This window comes from Gracilinanus agilis, chromosome 4 (genome assembly GCF_016433145.1).
Source record: "Gracilinanus agilis isolate LMUSP501 chromosome 4, AgileGrace, whole genome shotgun sequence".
Lineage (NCBI taxonomy): Eukaryota > Metazoa > Chordata > Mammalia > Didelphimorphia > Didelphidae > Gracilinanus > Gracilinanus agilis.
The window spans coordinates 465,799,136-465,817,782 of record NC_058133.1 but is presented as its reverse complement, the minus strand read 5'-3'; the positions used below and the strand labels follow the sequence as shown (position 1 = coordinate 465,817,782).

Sequence of the window (18,647 nt, the reverse complement as noted above, 5' to 3'; positions counted from 1 at the left end):
TCAGATCCGGCCTCAGACACTTCCCAGCTGTGTGACCCTGGGCAAGTCACTTGACCCCCATTGCCTACCCTTACCACTCTTCCACCTATAAGTCAATACACAGAAGTTAAGGGTTTAAAAAATAAAAAAAAAAATTAAAATTAAAATTAAAAAAGCAAAGGCAATAAAGTCAGTGCGGAAAAGGTGAACAAAACACACTCAGGTAATGGATTGGGTGACTGTTGCTCAAGTACTGCTCTGGTAGTTTCAAGAGGCAAATTAACACTCCTTTTCTTCTCACTTTTAGAAATAACCCCAAACCATTTTATAGAAAGAAAGCTTCTTTCTACTAGAAGATGATAATTTATTTTATTATTCCATGATTAATCCTCTGATATTTCTTAGTGGACCAGGCAGTGACTTCTCAGCAACAAGGACTTTTTGTCTCAGTCTTAGTTTCCAATTCTTCCCCCACTAGAGGTTTTGAGCTTTTGCTGTAACTTATGCTACTTGGTAAAAATATACAAATTAATTTACCTTTTGGACTGTGGAGAGAAGAGAATTCTGTTATTAAAAAATATGTCCTTGATGAGCAAACCTGCCATTTCATAGAGGTGGGAAACTCCCTCTCTCAGGGCAGATCTGTAATTTATGCATTTCAGCATTTAGACAAATGCCTGAGGCATTGACGAGTAAAATGCCTTATAATGGTAGTCCCCACATCTGACTCTAGCACTCCACTACTACAGTGTGATGCATTTTGTGGGCATTTCTAAGAAGTAACATTGTCTTCCTTACCTGCCACCCTGAATTCCTTTGCCTCTTGATAAAATCTTGTACTATCTTAAAAGCAAATGCCAAACACCATTGTTTTTAATGCTAATTTTCTAAAATAAGTAAAAGCTATATATGAATACTTTTTGGGTACCTTATTTACAATCAGATTTATTTATCCATTGAAATAGGTCTTTACAAAAGGATTAAGATGACTTGAGATTGTCTGAATTTTGAAGCAGTCATATTAAGATTAGAACTTTCTGCTTCAGAACTTCCTTTCTCAAATAGAGCTTGGTATCTTAGGTCATTGTTTATACTCATGTTTGTTAACTCCATTTATTAGGGAGTGAGTCTATAGAATTTTCTTGTCTCATAGGCCTTTTGTTTTGTAGTTAATGGTACGGCTGAGGAAGCTGATCCAACCATCTACTCGGGTAAAGTCATCCGCCCCCTGAGGAGTGTGGATCCAACCCAGACTGAATACCAAGGCATGATTGAAATCGTGGAGGAGGGTAAGTAAGGGTTTCCTTGCCAGCATCCTTCCATGAGTGGTTTGGAGACTTCAAGTTATTGGCAAGTGTATGTTCATTACTACCATCTCTGATTTCTTCACATGCCTAACTAAACAGGGCAAGAGAGGTGCCTCTCTTAGTTTTCCTGTCACCTTTCTGTAGTGAAAGATCAAAACAAGTTAGAACCAAGATTGTCTTTAATACATTTTATTGATGCCTTATACTCATTTCCCTGGTGACCAAGAAGCACAAACAGAAATAGTTGTACCTGATTAGGCCCCCTGCTTTCTGCCTGGAGGAAGATGGAGCTACTCTTGAGCATTTTCACTTCTCTAGGAGCCCGCCTGGTTTCTGCCCCACTACACCACTCTTCCCCCCATTTCTCAGAATTCAGATTCCTTCTAGTGACCTTTCTGTTAATGTTTTATACACTCTTGGCTCTGCTTACTCTTTGCTTTCTTCACTTCATATACATCTTTCCATATTTCTCTTAATGCACAGTAATGTTCCATCTCTTTCATAGAGATATTTTTGTCCTCCCAATTTGGTGGGTGAACATCCTTTTTTAAGTTCTTGGCTTTTGATTATTTTGGTAAATATTGCCCCTTTGTTTGTCTTGTATTAGATTTTCTCAATCAAAGATTATGGACAATTCTGTTGCTTTTGTTATGTGGTTCCTTTACAGATTGAAATGCTGTAAATCAGTGGGACTGACCCCTTTACAACTTCACCAACAAGGCATTAGTATGCCTATTTAACCACAGCTCCTCTACTGTGGATTTTTCCTGTCTTTGCATAGAGTGAGGTGGTGAGACCTTACTATTAGTGATCTGGAGCATGGTTTCATGTAGTCATTTTCAGTGTGCAAATCCTTAGAAAACTTTTTGTTTATATACTTTGCTTAACTATTGGTGTGGTATTTTTAAATATTTTTTTATATCTTTTATCCTTTGATTAAGAATTTTATCTTTACTAGGCTTATAAGAGTAACAAGAGACTGTTCACATGTGAACAAAGTAGTGCTACATTAAAATAAATGACATCTTGATGCAATTTCATGATTTTTCTTTCTGTTCACATAGTTTTAATTTTTGGTAGTTAAGCAATATTGTCTGCTTAGGTAGCATCAATGGGTGTTATTTTCTTGTTTTGTTTTTTGAGATTTTCTCTTTATATGTACAAGATATTAAGTCATTCAGTTTGAGGACATGGTACCAAAAAAAGCCCCACAAATTCATCTGACAATTCTTTTCATATTCATAACTTTTTGTTTTCCTAGTAATAAAGAGGGAGACTTAGAGCTGTTGGGCTAATGATATCTATTTGAAAGAGCAAGGAAAAAAAATACAAATCCTAAATTACATATAAGAGGATAGGTAGGAGAGGGAAGAAATAGATCTTCAGAAGTGAGGCTGAGGCCTGGGGTAGACTGTGAGGAGCAGTAGGACCTTGCACTCCATGTGCTTTTGTGTTGTAGCTATTTCCTAGGCTGAGAAGCCCTCAGAGCAAGTGGGGAGGTCAAGAAGATGAGGAGAACTGGAGTTGGCCCCCAGTTGTAGCTCTTGTATAGATAGGCTTGTTGCTTGGGCTTCTGCAGGGTGGAGCTGGTCCGGCTACTTACCTATCTGTTCCTCCTGTTGTCACTGACAACAGAGAATCATCTGCAAATATAGATGGCCATCCTGTTGCAGGTGATGGTGGTGGAGGATCTGGGAGTGTGGATTTATTGATGCCATGTAGTTTAAACAAACCCGACATGTTGTGACAGAATTGACCGCCCTTTATTCTTCATCTCAACAGTCATGGTTCCCTGTATAGCCTACCCTCTCTCCTGACTCAAGACTGAGAATGTCTGGCATACTCTCCAATTCACCTGTTTTCTTCCATCTTGATCCATTCATGCCATCCGATATGTCCTTTAGGCACATAATCAGCTGCTACCAGATACCCATTCATGATCTAGCTCAATTCTTCTCTATGTGCTGAAGAACCTGAGGATCTTTGAAATGAGGCTGTGATTTATAACCTAATCTTACTTTCCTCCCGGAAGGTTGGGAGTATGAGTCAGCCAGAAAAGACTTGGGGGATCTATTAATATTGAAGGAGGAGAGGAGGTCAGGAAGATTGGGAAGAAGGCTGCCAAGGAGACTAAGCTGACTTTAAATATTGTAGCATAGTTTTCACAATGAGTGACCCTCTGCATGTTTTTAAAAAAAAATGACTACAAAATGGCGAAAGAGCAGATGTCTTAAGTTGGCAAAGGGAGATGGTTTGAACATAATTAGTGAACTAATATTGCCAAATAGTTTTCCTTTTTTTTTTCTCATTTGATATGATAGATTTTAATTTTTAAAAATTCTTTCTAGTTTTGTTCTTCCATCAAGACAGGATTATAGTGTTGGGAAAGGGTACTAGGTTTCCCAGTCTTAGGCCAAACAGGGCAGAACAGAAGACACAGATCTTTGTTTCCTTCAATTTAGTCTAACATATTCCTGTTTTCTTTCATCTCCTTACAGATTAAAAAAAGAAAGAAAAAGAAAAGTGATATACAGAGACTTTTTTCACTTACATATTTGCCCCCCCTGCAAAGCCATCTAGGGCATAATAGGAGTAAATTGAGATCTTTAAAAAGTGTTCCTTAACTTTTCTGGTAAAATGCTAAGTTATTAAGTTTATTTACATTTTTGGCGGAATTTAACTTTCAGGCTTAGATTTTAGCTTCACTATGTAAATTCTAAAGATTCTCAGATGTTCTATTATTTAGAGAACTTTGATTTTATGTGTATGCTAAAAGTTATAACATTAATTACATGTGACATAGAACTCTCAATGTTTTTCCTAGGGGACATGAAAGGTGAGGTCTATCCGTTTGGCATTGTCGGGATGGCTAACAAAGGGGATTGCCTTCAAAAGGGGGAAAGTGTCAAATTCCAGTTGTGTGTCCTGGGTCAGAATGCACAAACAATGGCCTACAACATCACACCCCTGCGCCGGGCCACCGTGGAGTGTGTGAAGGATCAGGTAAACTCTACCTACCAATCCAGACCTGCCCTAAATTTGGGGGTTTTTTATTTGCCAGATAGTTGACATTTTCATTGTGTTGTTAAGCAAACTATGGCTCCTCACTTTGGGGCTCTGTGTTTTCAATGGGACAAGTATAGTATTTCATTCAAAATGTGATGTACTGTTTATGCCCTAAGATTATGTTCTTAAGGCAATGTGCTTTTTATTTCAGTTTGGCTTCATTAACTATGAAGTGGGAGACAGCAAGAAACTCTTTTTCCATGTGAAGGAAGTTCAGGATGGCATTGAGCTACAGGCTGGAGATGAGGTAGAATTCTCAGTGATTCTCAATCAGCGTACTGGCAAATGCAGTGCCTGCAATGTCTGGCGTGTCTGGTGAGTTGCCGCCTTTGTTTTGGTCTTTAAATTTGATTGTCGTTGTTGAGTTTCTGTTTTGTACAAGACAGTGCATTCAGTACTAGAGATACAAAGATGTAAAAAAGAAAAGAAGCCCGTTTCATAAAGAGCTGAATTAGCATTGGGAGAGAGACTACGGACCTATAAAAGCATTCAGAATGAATACAAAAAGTATAGTTGGGACATTAGCAGTTGAGGGATCAGGAAAGGCTTGAATAGAGTATATAAGATGTTGCTTGAGTTTCATGTTGATGTAAGGGATTCTATAAGGCAGAGATTAGAAGGAAATATAACTCAGGCCAAGAGAATGACCATGTAAAGGAGTCTGTGCCATGTGTGAAAGAACAAAGGAAAAATATACTGAGGGTAGGAGAGTAATATTATAATAAGCTGGAAAGATAGATTTGGGACTAAAGCATGAAGGACCTTAAAAGTCAAAACAAGACAACCAGCCTTTCTTAACTTGCTATAGGCAGCCAAGAGGTAAAGTGGATAGAGCACTGGGCTGAGAATCAGGAAGACTCATTTTTCTGAATTCAAATCTGGCCTTAGATACTTAACAAGCTGTGTGACCTTGAGCAAATCATTTAACCCTGTTTGCCTCGGTTTCATCTGTCAAATGAGCTGAAGAAGGAAATTTCAAACCACTTTAGTATTTTTGAAAACTCCAAATGGGGATGAGTTGGACACAACTAAAACAATTGAACCTACAAAAAAATAGCCTGCTAAATAAGTACAGTGTGTATAACTCTGGGCCTGGAGTCAGAAAGACCCATGTTAAAATTTGCCCTCAGACACTAGCTTTGTGACGATGGGTAAGTCTTTTGTTTCCTCATCTGTAAAATGAGAATAAAAAAAAATAAAGGCACCTACCTCCCAGGGTGGTTGCTAGAATCAAATGAAATAATAATTGTAAAGTGCAAAATTTCCTGACACATAATCTAATGATATATAATTATACACTGTGTATGTGTTGGGGATACAAAAACAGTTCCTGCCTTCAAGATGCACTTAATCTAATGGGGGAAGAAATAACATGCAAATAACTATGTACAATCAACATAAACACACACATACTGACACAAGATAAATTGGAGATGAGCACAGAGAAAAGAAACTATCGTTAAAGGAGGACTGGGACAAGCTTCTTGCAGAAGATGGAATTTTAGTTGAGACTTGATGGAAACCAAGAGGAGGATTGATATAAGGGAGAATGTGTTAGGTTAGGTTATCTTATGTTATGGCATTCTAGGAATGGGGAGGATAACCACAATGAAAATGCATGGAGTGTGAAGGGGCCCAGGGGCTGTGTCAGAGTACATTGGAGGAAAGTTTAAGACGATGAGAAAAGTAAATGGTGATGAATAAAAGTTTCTTTTAAGTTGGAGGCAATGAAGAGTCAATAGAGTTTATTAAATTAGGCAAGTCACCCAGTCATCTGTGCAAGAAGTGATGAGATTCTGGATTACACTATTGGCCCTATAAATAAAGAGAAGGGGACAGGTGCAAGGGATGTTGTAGAGAGAAATGGCAAGGGGCAACCAATTAGCTAAGTTGTATAGCTTAGGGAGAGTGACAAGTCTAGGATAATACTGAGCTTATGGATTGAGAGTCCTTAATAAATAGATAAGTTTGGAAGAGAGTTGGGTTAGGGGCAGTTTTTGAGGCCTGTTTTAAGCATGTTATTTGAGATATGCATGGGAAATCCAGTTCAGAATTTTTTATAGATGTGGGGTTAGTGTTCTAGAGTGAGACTTGAGCTGAGGTTTATGAGTCATCTGCATGAAGATCATAGCTCCTAAAGTGAATTTACCAAAGAGATGATATAGAAAGAAAAGATAAAAGAGCCCAAGACAGTCTCTTAGGGTATACCCTCAGTTAGGAGGATTTAAAAAGTCTCTTCAGTAAGTACAGGTATCTCTTCCACATTGAGATCTTTCCCCATCGAAGTTTCCATATATCATGAGTTGGCATAAGAAATTAAATGGGAATTTGGGGGAAGTTTTATGGAAGCCTCAGACTACACAGAAAAAGTTTAGAAACTCAGAAATGCATAAAATATATGTATAGCATTGTATAATATCAACATATTTTGTTTTTAAATACCATTAAATATACATAACTTCTTTTTTAAAATTAAAAGTTTACAAAAAGTAGTCAAAAGCTGTCAGATGTCACACAAAGACATGTTAATCTTGACCTTGTGTACAGCCTATGACAAAATACTCAACCCAGACTTTACAAATAAGGTACTGTAAACACCTCATAAAATAAAAAGAAAAAATTCAGCTATCTTCTGTTACAAAAGGAGAACTAAAGAATTTTACTCAATTTTTCCAGATCTCAGGGTGCACCCCATCCCTGAAATGTAGAAGGGACTTACTGCCTGCTGTGTACTGGAAACTAGTGCTAGGTGCTAGGAATACAAAGACAAATAAAACAATCTCCACCCCAGAAAGTTTGATTTTATTGGGAGAGAAATTCTGAGACATACAAAATGTAAACAAGTAAATATAAGATAATTTGAAGAAAGAGGATGGCTTTCCTTCCTGGGAAGGTGGCACAAAAGCTTCCTGGAAAAGATAATATAGTCTGTAAAGGTGGAGGTGAAATAAAAGGTGTTTTGGGTAGAAGTGTAGGAAGAGACAATTTGGGGAAGACAGCATTTGGAGAGCAGTTAGTTGTCCATTTTGGCTGAAACATGTTTTTGTAAAAGGAAATCATTTGAAATGAGCTTGAAAAGGTAGGTTGTGATGGGCTTTAAAGGCCAAGGGAAAGCTGTATCTCCCAAGAGGCAAAATAATGATAGCCAATTGGGCTTAAAGTCACTTCTCTATCTGTTGTTAGTCAGGGAAACTTAATTCAAAACCCAATTTTGGGGGCAGCTGGGTAGCTCAGTGGATTGAGAGTCGGGCCTAGAGACGGGAGGTCCTATGTTCAAATCCCGCCTCAGACACTTCCCAGCCGTGTGACCCTGGGCAAGTCACTTGACCCCTATTGCCCACCCTTACCACTCTTCCACCTAGGAGCCAATACACAGAAGTTAAAGGTTTAAAACAACAACAACAACAAAATGCCTTGATTTTTGTTGTTGTTGTTTTGATACTGCCTTGGACAAATCATTTCACTTCTGGGTACTGATTTCCTCATTATTAAAATGAGAGGATTGGACTAGATCAGTGATGGGCAAACTTTTTAAAGAGGAGGCCAAAGGAAAGGAAATGCTCATCTGTCAGTCTGTTTTTAAGGCAACTCTAAGTTTCATTGTATTGTATCCTACTCATTGTATTCATCAGATTAGGAATGGCACCTTGCTGGATAGAATATTTCAGGGGTCTGCATCTGGCCTGTGGGCTATAGTTTGCCCATCACTGGATTAGATGACCTGAGGTCTTTCTTTGCCAGCTCTCATTTTAGGTTTCTATGGTCCTTAAAATTCTTTACATTGTTTAAGACTATATACTATTTATTGCCTATTTCATTTTTTCACGTTTCCTGTTTCTAGCTTCCTGTTATCCTTCCCCCATTGCCAACTCAATAAGTCTTGGTTCCCTGCGAATCTTGATATAAACAGGAGTTTGATACTAGTTTTTTGTTGGGGAGGAGCTCTTTGGCAAGGGATGTAACTTATATTTTAGCAAGAACTAAAGTTGGATTGTGGTTGTAATCTACTCTGAAAGATGACTATGTTTACCTTATTGTTAACAATAACGTGTCACATTTTTTCTGTTAATTTTTACTTGTATTATCTCTTTAATACCTTTATGGAATTGATTTCTCTGCTTGTAATTCAGAGCAGCGGTTCTTAACCATTTTTATGTTCATAGATCACATCTCAGAATAATGTTTAATGAATAAAATATATAGAATATTATAAAGGAAGCTAGTTATTATGAAATTCAGGAAGCAAAACAGAAAAATAAAAAATTCATGGATCCCAATTTTGTAGCTCCTGCCTGGGATAGTTTGAGCCAATAACATTTCAGCCACAAACCTGTCTTGACGTATCTCACTATTTTTGTCTGGCTAATTTTTTCCCATTATGCAGAATCCCTCTAATTCAAATGAACAATTCCACAACTAGATGGAGAACATGTACATCTGGAAGTATACTTGCTGTTTTTCCACCCAGGCCTTTCTTCCTCTGATCTCTTGACTATGTATTACAGTGAAGGCCCCAAGGCTGTTGCAGCCCCACGTCCTGACCGATTGGTCAATCGCTTGAAGAGCATCACTCTAGACGATGCCAGTGCTCCTCGCCTAATGGTTCTTCGTCAGCCAAGGGGACCAGATAACTCAATGGTATGATGTTGGATCAGGGTTGGGGAAGCTTAGGTCACAAAGCAGTCAGTAGGTAGAGTTTCTGTTTCCCAGCATGCTGATATGAAGACTAACTCGCTCCATAAATCAAGAAGGTCACTGAACATTGAGCATAGATGGGGGGAGGGGGGCAGGGTTATGGGTTGCTGACCTTTGGTGTTGCTGACTAGATAGCAGTTATTTTTCATTGAGATTTGCTCAGCACACAATAAGTATAATTTATAGTTGTGTGAGAAATTCCTATGCAGCCTCCTCAGGAAGAACTCAGTAATTGCCAAACTTAAATCTTACATTTTTTAGTTTTCAACTGAACTTACATGCCTTTAGTTTTAAAATTAAATACCATGAACAGTTACAAATTACAATTAATCATGAAGGTTATTTCTTTACAGGGATTTGGTGCAGAAAGAAAGATCCGTCAAGCTGGTGTCATTGACTAACCCCATCTACAAAGCACATCACTTAATCAGATATGATCAAGTGGGGGGGTTCTGGTGAAGGGTTCTGAATATCTCCCTCTTCATCCCTCCCAAAATCTGGAATACTTATTCTATGGAGCTATTACACCAGTTTTAACACCTTCCTCATGTTATGTTTAAAAAAAATAAATAAATTTAAGAAAACCATTTTAAAATTATGCACAGTTGCAGCCTGGAGAACTTAAGGTGGCGCCTTATAGTATCAATTTTAGAATCTTTATTTGGTGCATTTAACGCAACTGGTAATTGCAAAACTACTTCGCCTGTGTAAGTGAAAAATATAGACAGTTATCTGGTCGACCTTATGAAATTCTGCACTTGATATTTAGTGTATACTCTACCTTCATTACGTCTGGCAAGGTGTTCTGCCTTAGCTCTCAGTTGCTTTCTTTTCCTGTTATTTCCTGTTCATTATGCTTTAATTCTGAGGACCATATGAGGGTAGACTATATTACCTTTTTAAAAAAATTAAAAATTTGTGTAAGCATTCAAACCATTTCCTTAAGTTGATGGCCAAATGTTAAAATGTTATTTTTCATATCTCATTTATAATCTTGTCACAGTCCACTTAGCGAAGTTGTTAGATTTCAGTGAGAAGTATCTTCCAGAGTATATCTAAGGGTTTTTTTTTTTTATAACTTTACTATGATTAGTATGTATGGTGCAGAATTTCATTCGGATGAGGTGTGCCATCAGTGTGGTAATTTAAACATATTTAAAAACAAAAGGATGATGCACAAACTTGCTGCTTAGGACACTGCAGCTTCTAGACCCCAGTTTCTTTTACTGATTTAAAAACAAAAACAAAAAAAAAATAAAAAAAAAGTTTTGCCTGAAAAAAAAAAGAGATAGGGAAGGTAATTACATCCTGATAAAAGGCAGTATAGACAATGAGGAAATAACAGTACTCAACATGTATGCACTAAATTGTATAGCATCCAAATTTCTAAAGGAGAAACTAGTGAAGTTGAAGGAGGAAATAGTAAAACTATACTAGTGGGAGACCTGAACCTTCCTATATCAGATATATATATAAATCAAACCAAAAAATAAATGAGAAAGAGGTAAGAGATGTGAATGAAATCTTAGAAAATTTGGAATTAATAGATATATGGAGAAAAATAAATAGGGACAAAAAGGAAAACATCTTTTCAGCAGCACATGGTACATTCACAAATATTGACCATGTACTAGGGCATAAAAACATGGCAAACAAATGTAAAAAGGCAGAAATAACAAATGCAACCTTTTCAGATCATTTTTAGAAAATAATAATTAGCAAGGGTACATGGAGAGGCAAACCAAATCTAATTGGAAATTAAATAATATGATTCTCCAAAACTGGTTAAGGAACAAATCATAGAAACAATAATTTCATTGAAAAGAATGACAATGGTGAGACAGTATACCAAAATCTATGGGATCCAGCCAAAGCAGTACTTAGGGGAAATTTTATATCCTTGAGTGCATATATTAACAAATTAGGGAGGGAAGAGGTCAATGAATTGGGCATCCAAATTAAAAAACTAGAAAGCAAATGAATGAAAAATCCTCAGATGAAAAATAAATTATAGATCATAAAAATTAAAGTAGAAATTAATAAAAATCAAAAGTAAAAGAACTATTGAATTAATAAATAAGACTAGAAGCTGGTACATTGAAAAAAATAAAATTGACAAAGTGCTGGTCAATCTAATAAAAAAAGGAAAGAAGAAAACCAAATTAACAGTATCAAAGATGAAAAGGGAGACCTTACCTTGTAATAAGGAATAAGGTAAGATAGATAAGTGTAAAATTTAGAAAAATATATTGGAAAATGCAAGCTTGAGCTGAACATTCTAAGGGCTTTTGGAATGTAGCTGAAAGGTCACAGAGCTTTTAAACTCTGGGACATTTGGGAGTTTTTTGCCACTGGTGGAGGAGCTTGTGCCCTGATCTCACTGGAGAAACCCCACTTGGACTGCATTTTGAAGAACTACAATTAGGTCTAGGTCAGTAGCTTTGGAGGGTGGATCTCCAGGGCTTTGACAGCCTATTGGACTGTTGATTTTGTGGACCATAGCAACAACCTGGGCCCTGGGACAGCTGAGGACATCATTGGAGAAAGCAGTAAGATCCCCAAAACCCTGTCAAGCTTGTATTTATCCTAGTATAGTGTAGTATTCATTTTATATTTCCTGCCCTGATTTCCTGAACCACCTAAACCCCTGTTTCTTCCCTTCTCTACCTGTTAAGAATAGTTTGCTCCATTACCCACTTGCCTCACCTTATTCATTATTAAAATCATTTAATGTTACTTCCTATTGTCTCAATATAACCCTAAAGGACTCACAAAAAGTTCCCCTGGCTAAGCTGTGTTTTCAACTGTCACACCAAGTATTCCTGTCTTCCCCCATTCTCCTATTTCAACCTCTAATGAAGAAGAAATTAAGGCAATCATTAAAAACTATTTTGCCCAATTATATGGCAATAAATATGGCAATCTAGGTGATATGGATGAGTATTTACAAAAATATAAATTGCCCAGATTAACAGAAGAAGAAATAGAATACTTAAATAATCCCATATCAGAAAAAGAAATTGAACAAGCCATCAAAGAACTCCTTAAAAAATCCCCATGGCCTGATGGATTCGCAAGTGAATTCTATCAAACATTTAAAGAACAACTAATCCCAATACTATACAAAGTATTTGACAGAATGAAGCAAAGAATGAATTCTACCAAATTCCTTTTATGACACAAGTATGGTACTGATTCCAAAGCCAGGCAGATAAAAAACAGAGAAAGAAAACTATAGACCATTCTCCCTAATGAAAATAGATTCAAAAATATTAATCAGAATACTAGCAAAAAGACTCCAGCAAGTGATCACAATGGTTATTCATTATGATCAGAAGGGATTTATACCAGGAATGCAAGAATGGTTCAATATTATGAAAACTATCTTCATAACTGACCATACCAACAAGCAAACCAACAAAAATCACATGATTATCTCAATAGATGCTGAAAAAGCCTTTGACAAAATACAACACCCATTCCGACTGAAAACACTAGAAAGTATAGAAATACAAGGACCTTTCCTAAAAATGATAAACAGTATATATCTTAAACCATCAACAAGCATCATATGCAATGGGGACAAATTAGAAGCATTCCCAATAAGATCAGGAGTGAAACAAGGATGCCCATTATCACCTTTATTATTTAACATTGTACTAGAAACATTAGCAATTGCAGTTAGAGAAGAACAAGAAATTGAAGGTATTAAAATAGGCAATGAGGAGACCAAGCTATCACTCTTTGCAGATGATATAATGGTCTACTTAAAAAATCCTAGAGAATCAACTAAAAAACTAGTGGAAATAATCAACAACTTTAGCAAAGTTGTAGGCTACAAAAATAAATGCACATAAATCATCAGCATTTCTGTATATTTCCAACACATCACAGGAGCAAGAGGTAGAAAGAGAGTGCTCAAGGTTTGTGTTCAAAGTCTGCACGTTCTTTGGCCTCTTGGGTTCTTAAGTCTTGCTTCTCTCAGGAGCGGGCCCTAGTGATCCCATGTAGCTGCCAAAAACTTAATGAATGCCCCAAACTTCCTCCAACTCTTGTGCGCTGGCTTTGGCACTGTAGGTGGGGGGGAGGGTAGGGGGTTGCTCAGCTCACATTTTAGTGAGAGCTATTTCAGCCCCTTATAACATGGAAATGCCCTGATCTCACATACCTTCAACGCTGCACCCTGTTGTGGGGTCCCTTAGTTCATCTGGATTTGGTTTTATGTCCTCGTGAGGAGTCCTCTCTGTGTGGGTTAGGAGAGGTTAAGAAGCTGCTTCTACTCTGCTGCCATTTTAACCTGGAACTTTTCCCACTTTTATAGACCATTCCTTTCATTACTTCCTGTGCCTTTCTTCCACTTTATGTGGACCAAGTACAGCTATAGCTTTGCTTAGGACTGCCCAGAGGGCAATAAGTCAATTCTGATTCATCACCCACTATAGCACACTTGGGTCACAGACCTCCCCCACTCAAGCATAAAATGAGGTATATACACTTCTGGTGATTAAATTTTAAAAATAGGCAGGGGAGAGTTAATGCTATCTTCACAGCTATTATCTCTTGTGTGTAAGCTCACACACAGGTTTTAGGGTCCTTTGGAATATCAAAGTTCCACACATGCATTCCTAAAATCAGATTTCTGCCAACTTTCCTGAAAGGAGAAGAGTCCTAGCCCAGATCCCTGGTGACATATTGTGTTATCATCTTTCCTTTTGGCTTTTTCCATTAAACTGTTAAAACTTTTGATGTACCGAATAGGTGATGGACACCCTGCCACCCCTTCCTTGTACAACTACCCTTAATAAACAGATCAGCTCCCTTATTTGGGGTCAGTGGGACATTGTCTCCCTGATGATCAGAGTAGGGGCTGACAAGCTGAACGGGATGCTGAAGAATCCTTTGTTTCTGTGTCTCTTTTCTTTCTTCATGTTCTTCCTACCTTAATCTTTAACCTTTCCACCCATATTCCCTTAGTCCCCAGCTTCCCTTTCAGGAGCTCAACCCACACAAGAATATCTTGTGGCTGCAGAATGGCTACAGATACAAAAATTACTTTCAAAGTATGTGCAGTGTATAAGAAGAAACTCACGATTGTAGGAAAATATAAGTGAGGTAATGGGGTCACCAGGGATATTACAATAAACTAAGTGGTTTGTGGGAACACACTCTAGGATTTCTGAGAGACTGGACCAGGGGGAAGAGACCAGAGTTTACTGGATTTCCACAGGAATGGCAGTTGATCTTAACTGTCACCCAGATTCCCCTAGACCAGAGTATAGTAACAGGCTAACAAGGTAAAAGGGACTTAACAGCTTTAATTATGTTAAACTAAAAGGTGGGAAAGGATTTCTATACTTAAAATCTAAAGGATAAAACCACAGGGCAATAGGAGGACTTATTCTAGTCTTATCTAAGCGATCTAAACTAACAGGGCCCAAGGAGCTGTAAATGGAGTCTCTGCCTCAAACCTGGAACCTGCCAGGCTTGAGTACAGCTAGGGCTTTGTGGCTTTGGGATTCTCACTGCAATCCACTGATGATCTCTGGATGCCAGCAGCTAAAGTTGTCTCAGGAACCAAGTAGTGAGGGTTTGCTTGAAGCACTGTCCTCCAGTTCTCAAACTTCTCCTCCTCTCTTGGCTCTGTAGATTTGTCCTTTTGCTAGATGCCACACCACACAGGATCCCAGGGGAAAACAGGAAGCATGGTGTCCTTGGCTCTGAGGTCTCCTAGGCTGGCAACAGTTTTTGCCCACCATTCATGGAGTCCTCACTCAGGGCACAGACAGACTTCCTCCTCCTTCATTCCAACCTGGAATTCCCAATGTTCCCAGTGGAGTTCCAGGTGAACTGGAAAGACCTCCAGGAACTGATGCAGAGTGAAAGGAGCAGAGCCAGAAGAACACTGTACACAGAGACTGATATACTATGGTAAAATCGAATGTAATGGACTTCTGTACCAGCAACAATGCAATGATCCAGGACAATTCTGAGGGATTTATGGTAAAGAACACTACCCACATTCAGAGGAAGATCTGCAGGAGAGGAAACATAGAAGATAAACAATTGCTTGAATGCATGGGCTGAGGCGGACATGATTGGGGATGAAGACTCGAAACGACCACACCAATGCAACTAACAACAATATGGAAATAGGCCCTGAACAAGGACACATGTTACAACCAGTGGAAATGTGCGTCGACTATGGGTGGGGGGAGAGCAGGGGGTGAAGGGGAAAGTAGGGGCATGAAGCATGTAAACAGGTTAAAAATGAATATTAATAAATGTTTAAAACTTTAAAAAATCTATTGGGCTTCAAATGAGAAAAAGAAGGCAGGGGTTGCAATCATGATCTCTGACAGAGCCAAAGTAAAAATAGATCTGGTTAAAAAGAGATAGGGAAGATAATTACATCCTAATAAAAGGCAGTATAAACAATTAAGAAATATCAGTACTCAACATGTATGCACCAAATGGTATAGCATCCAAATTTCTAAAGGAGAAGCTAGTGAAGCTCAACAACAAAATAGATAGCAGAACTATACTAGTGGGGGAACCTCCCCTATGAGACCTAGATAAATCAAACCAAAAAATAAATAAGAAAGAGATAAGAGAGGTGAATGAAATCCTAGAAAAATAGGAGTTAATAGATATATCGAGAAAAATAAATAGGGACAAAAAGGAATACACTTTCTTTTCAGCAGCACATGGAACATTCACAAAGATAGACCATGTACTGGGGCATAGAAAACTGGCAAACAAATGCAAAAAAGCAAAAATAATGAATGCAACCTTAGATCATAATGCAATAAAAATAGTTATAAGTAACAATACATGGAGAGACAAACCAAAAACTAATTGGAAATTAAATAATATGATTCTCCAAAATAATTTAGTGACAGAAAAATCATAGAAACAATAATTTCATTGAAGACAATGACAATGATGACACTTCTTACCAAAACCTATGGGATACAGCCAAAGCAGTTCTAAGGGGGGAAATTATATCACTGAGTGCATATATTAACAAATTAGGGAGGGCAGAGGTTAATGAATTGGTCATACAACTGAAAAAACTAGAAAGTGAACAAATTAAAAATCCCCAGATGAAAACTAAATTAGAAATACTAAAAATCAAGGGAGAAATTAATAAAAGTGAAAGTAAAAAAACTATTAAATTAATAAATAAGACTAGAAGCTGATATTTTGAAAAAACAGATAAAATAGACAAAGTACTGGTCAATCTAATAAAAAAAAGGAAAGAGAAAACCAAATTGACAATATCAAATATGAAAAGGGAGACCTCACCTCTAATGAAGAGGAAATTAAGGCAATCATTAAAAACTATTTCGCCCAATTATATGGCAATAAATATAGTAATCTAGGTGTTATGGATGAATATTTACAAAAATATAAATTGCCTAGATTAACAGCAGAAGAAATAGAATGCTTACATAATTCCATATCAGAAAAAGAAATTGAACAAGCCATCAAAGAACTCCCCAAGAAAAATCACCAGGGCCTGATGAATTAACAAGTGAATTCTTTTTTGTTGTTTTTTATGTTTTTTTTTGTTTTTTAACCCTTAACTTCTGTGTATGGGCTCCTAGGTGGAAGGGTGGTAAGGGTGGGCAATGGGGGTCAAGTAACTTGCCAAAGGTCACACAGCTGGGAAGTGTCTGAGGCCAGATTTGAACCTAGGACCTCCTGTCTCTAGGCCTGACTCGCAATCCACTGAGCTACCCAGCTGCCCCTCACAAGTGAATTCTATCAAACATTCAAAGAACAACTAATCACAATACTATACAAATTATTTGATATAATAATCAAAGAAGGAGTCCTAACAAATTCCTTTTATGACATAAATATGGTATTGATTCCAAAGCCAGGTTGCTCCAAAACAGAGAAAGAAAACTACAGACCAATATCCCTAATGAACATAGATGCAAAAATCTTAAATAGAATACTAGCAAAAAGACTCCAGCAAGTGATCAAGAGGATTATCCACCATGATCAGGTGGGATTTATGCCAGGAATGCAAGGATGTTTTAACATTAGGAAAACTATCCATATAATTGACTATATCAACAAGCTAGCAAATAAAAATCATATGATTATCTCAATAGATACTGAAAAAGCCTTTGACAAAATACAACACCCACTCCGACTGAAAACACTAGAAAGTATAGAAATACAAGGACTTTTCCTAAAAAATGATAAACAGTATATATCTAAAACCATCAACAAGCATCATATGCAATGGGGATAAATTAGAAGCCTTCCCAGTAAGATCAGGAGTGAAACAAGGATGCCCATTATCACCTCTTTTATTTAACATTGTACTAGAAACACTAGCAGTAACAATTAGAGAAGAAAAAGAAATTGAAGGTATTAAAATAGGCAATGAGGAGACTTAGCTATCACTCTTTTGCAGATGATATGATGGTCTACTTAAAAAATCCTAGAAAATCAACTATAAAGCTAGTAGAAATAATCAACAACTTTAGCAAAGTTGCAGGATACAAAACACATGCACATAAATCATTAGCATTTCTATATATTTCCAATACATCACAGCAGCAAGAGGTAGAAAGAGAAACACCATTTAAAATCACCCTAGACAATATAAAATATTTAGGAATTTATCTACCAAAACAAACACAGGAATTATATGAACACAACTACAAAACACTTTCCAAACATTTAAAACTAGATCTAAACAATTGAAAAAACATTGATTGCTCATTGGTAGAACAAGCTAACATAATAAAATTGACCATTCTACCAAAATTAACTAACTTATTTAGTGCCATACCTATCAAACTACCAAAAAACATTTTTACTGAATTAGAAAAAACTATAACAAAGTTCATTTGGAAGGGAAAAAGATCAAGAATATCAAGGGAAATAATGGAAAAAGTGAAGGAAGGTGGCCTAGCAGTGCCAGATATTAAACTATACTATAAAGCAGTGGTCATTAAAACAATATGGTACTGGCTAAGAGACAGAAAGGAGGAGCAGTGGAATAGACTTGGGGTAAGTGACATCAGCAAGACAGTGTATGATAAACCCAAAGAGCCCAACTTTTGGGACATGAATCCACTATTTGACAAAAACTGCTGGGAAAATTGGAAAACAATATGGAAGAGGTTATGTTTAGGTCAACATCTCATACCCTACACCAAGATAAATTCAGAATGGGTGAATGACTTCTATATAAAGAGGGAAACTATAAATAAATTAAGTGAACATAGAATAGTATACTTGCCATATCTCTGGGAAAGGAAAGATTTTGAAACCAAGCAAGAGTTAGAAAAAATTACAAAATGTAAAATAAATGATTTTGATTATATTAAATTAAAAGCTTTTATACAGACAAAAACAATGCAACCAAAATCAAAAGGGAAAAAAATTGGGATAAAATCTTTATAACAAAAAACTCTGACAGGGGGTCTAATTACTCAAATATACAAGGAGCTAAATTAATTGTATAAAATATCAAGCCATTTCCAAATTGACAATTGGGCAAGGGACATGAATAGGGAATTTTCAGATAAAGAAATCAAAACTATCAATAAGCACATGAGAAAGCATTCTAAATCC

General features: G+C 37.0%; 2 protein-coding genes across 3 annotated transcripts in view; both read left to right on the top strand.

Annotated features, from left to right (window-relative positions):
* Positions 1 to 10,332, top strand: part of CSDE1 (cold shock domain containing E1) — a 29,238-nt gene extending 18,906 nt beyond the window's left edge. For both annotated transcript variants that reach the window (XM_044672384.1, XM_044672383.1), the window contains 6 exons: positions 161 to 202; positions 1,149 to 1,268; positions 4,111 to 4,289; positions 4,504 to 4,667; positions 8,858 to 8,990; positions 9,401 to 10,332. In XM_044672384.1, the coding sequence (XP_044528319.1) occupies positions 161 to 202; positions 1,149 to 1,268; positions 4,111 to 4,289; positions 4,504 to 4,667; positions 8,858 to 8,990; positions 9,401 to 9,448 (686 nt within the window). In that variant the 3' untranslated portion in view covers positions 9,449 to 10,332. The remainder of the gene's footprint in view (positions 1 to 160; positions 203 to 1,148; positions 1,269 to 4,110; positions 4,290 to 4,503; positions 4,668 to 8,857; positions 8,991 to 9,400) is intronic.
* BCAS2 (BCAS2 pre-mRNA processing factor) overlaps positions 1 to 18,647 on the top strand; it is a 248,526-nt gene that overhangs the window by 43,764 nt on the left and 186,115 nt on the right. The window lies entirely within an intron of this gene.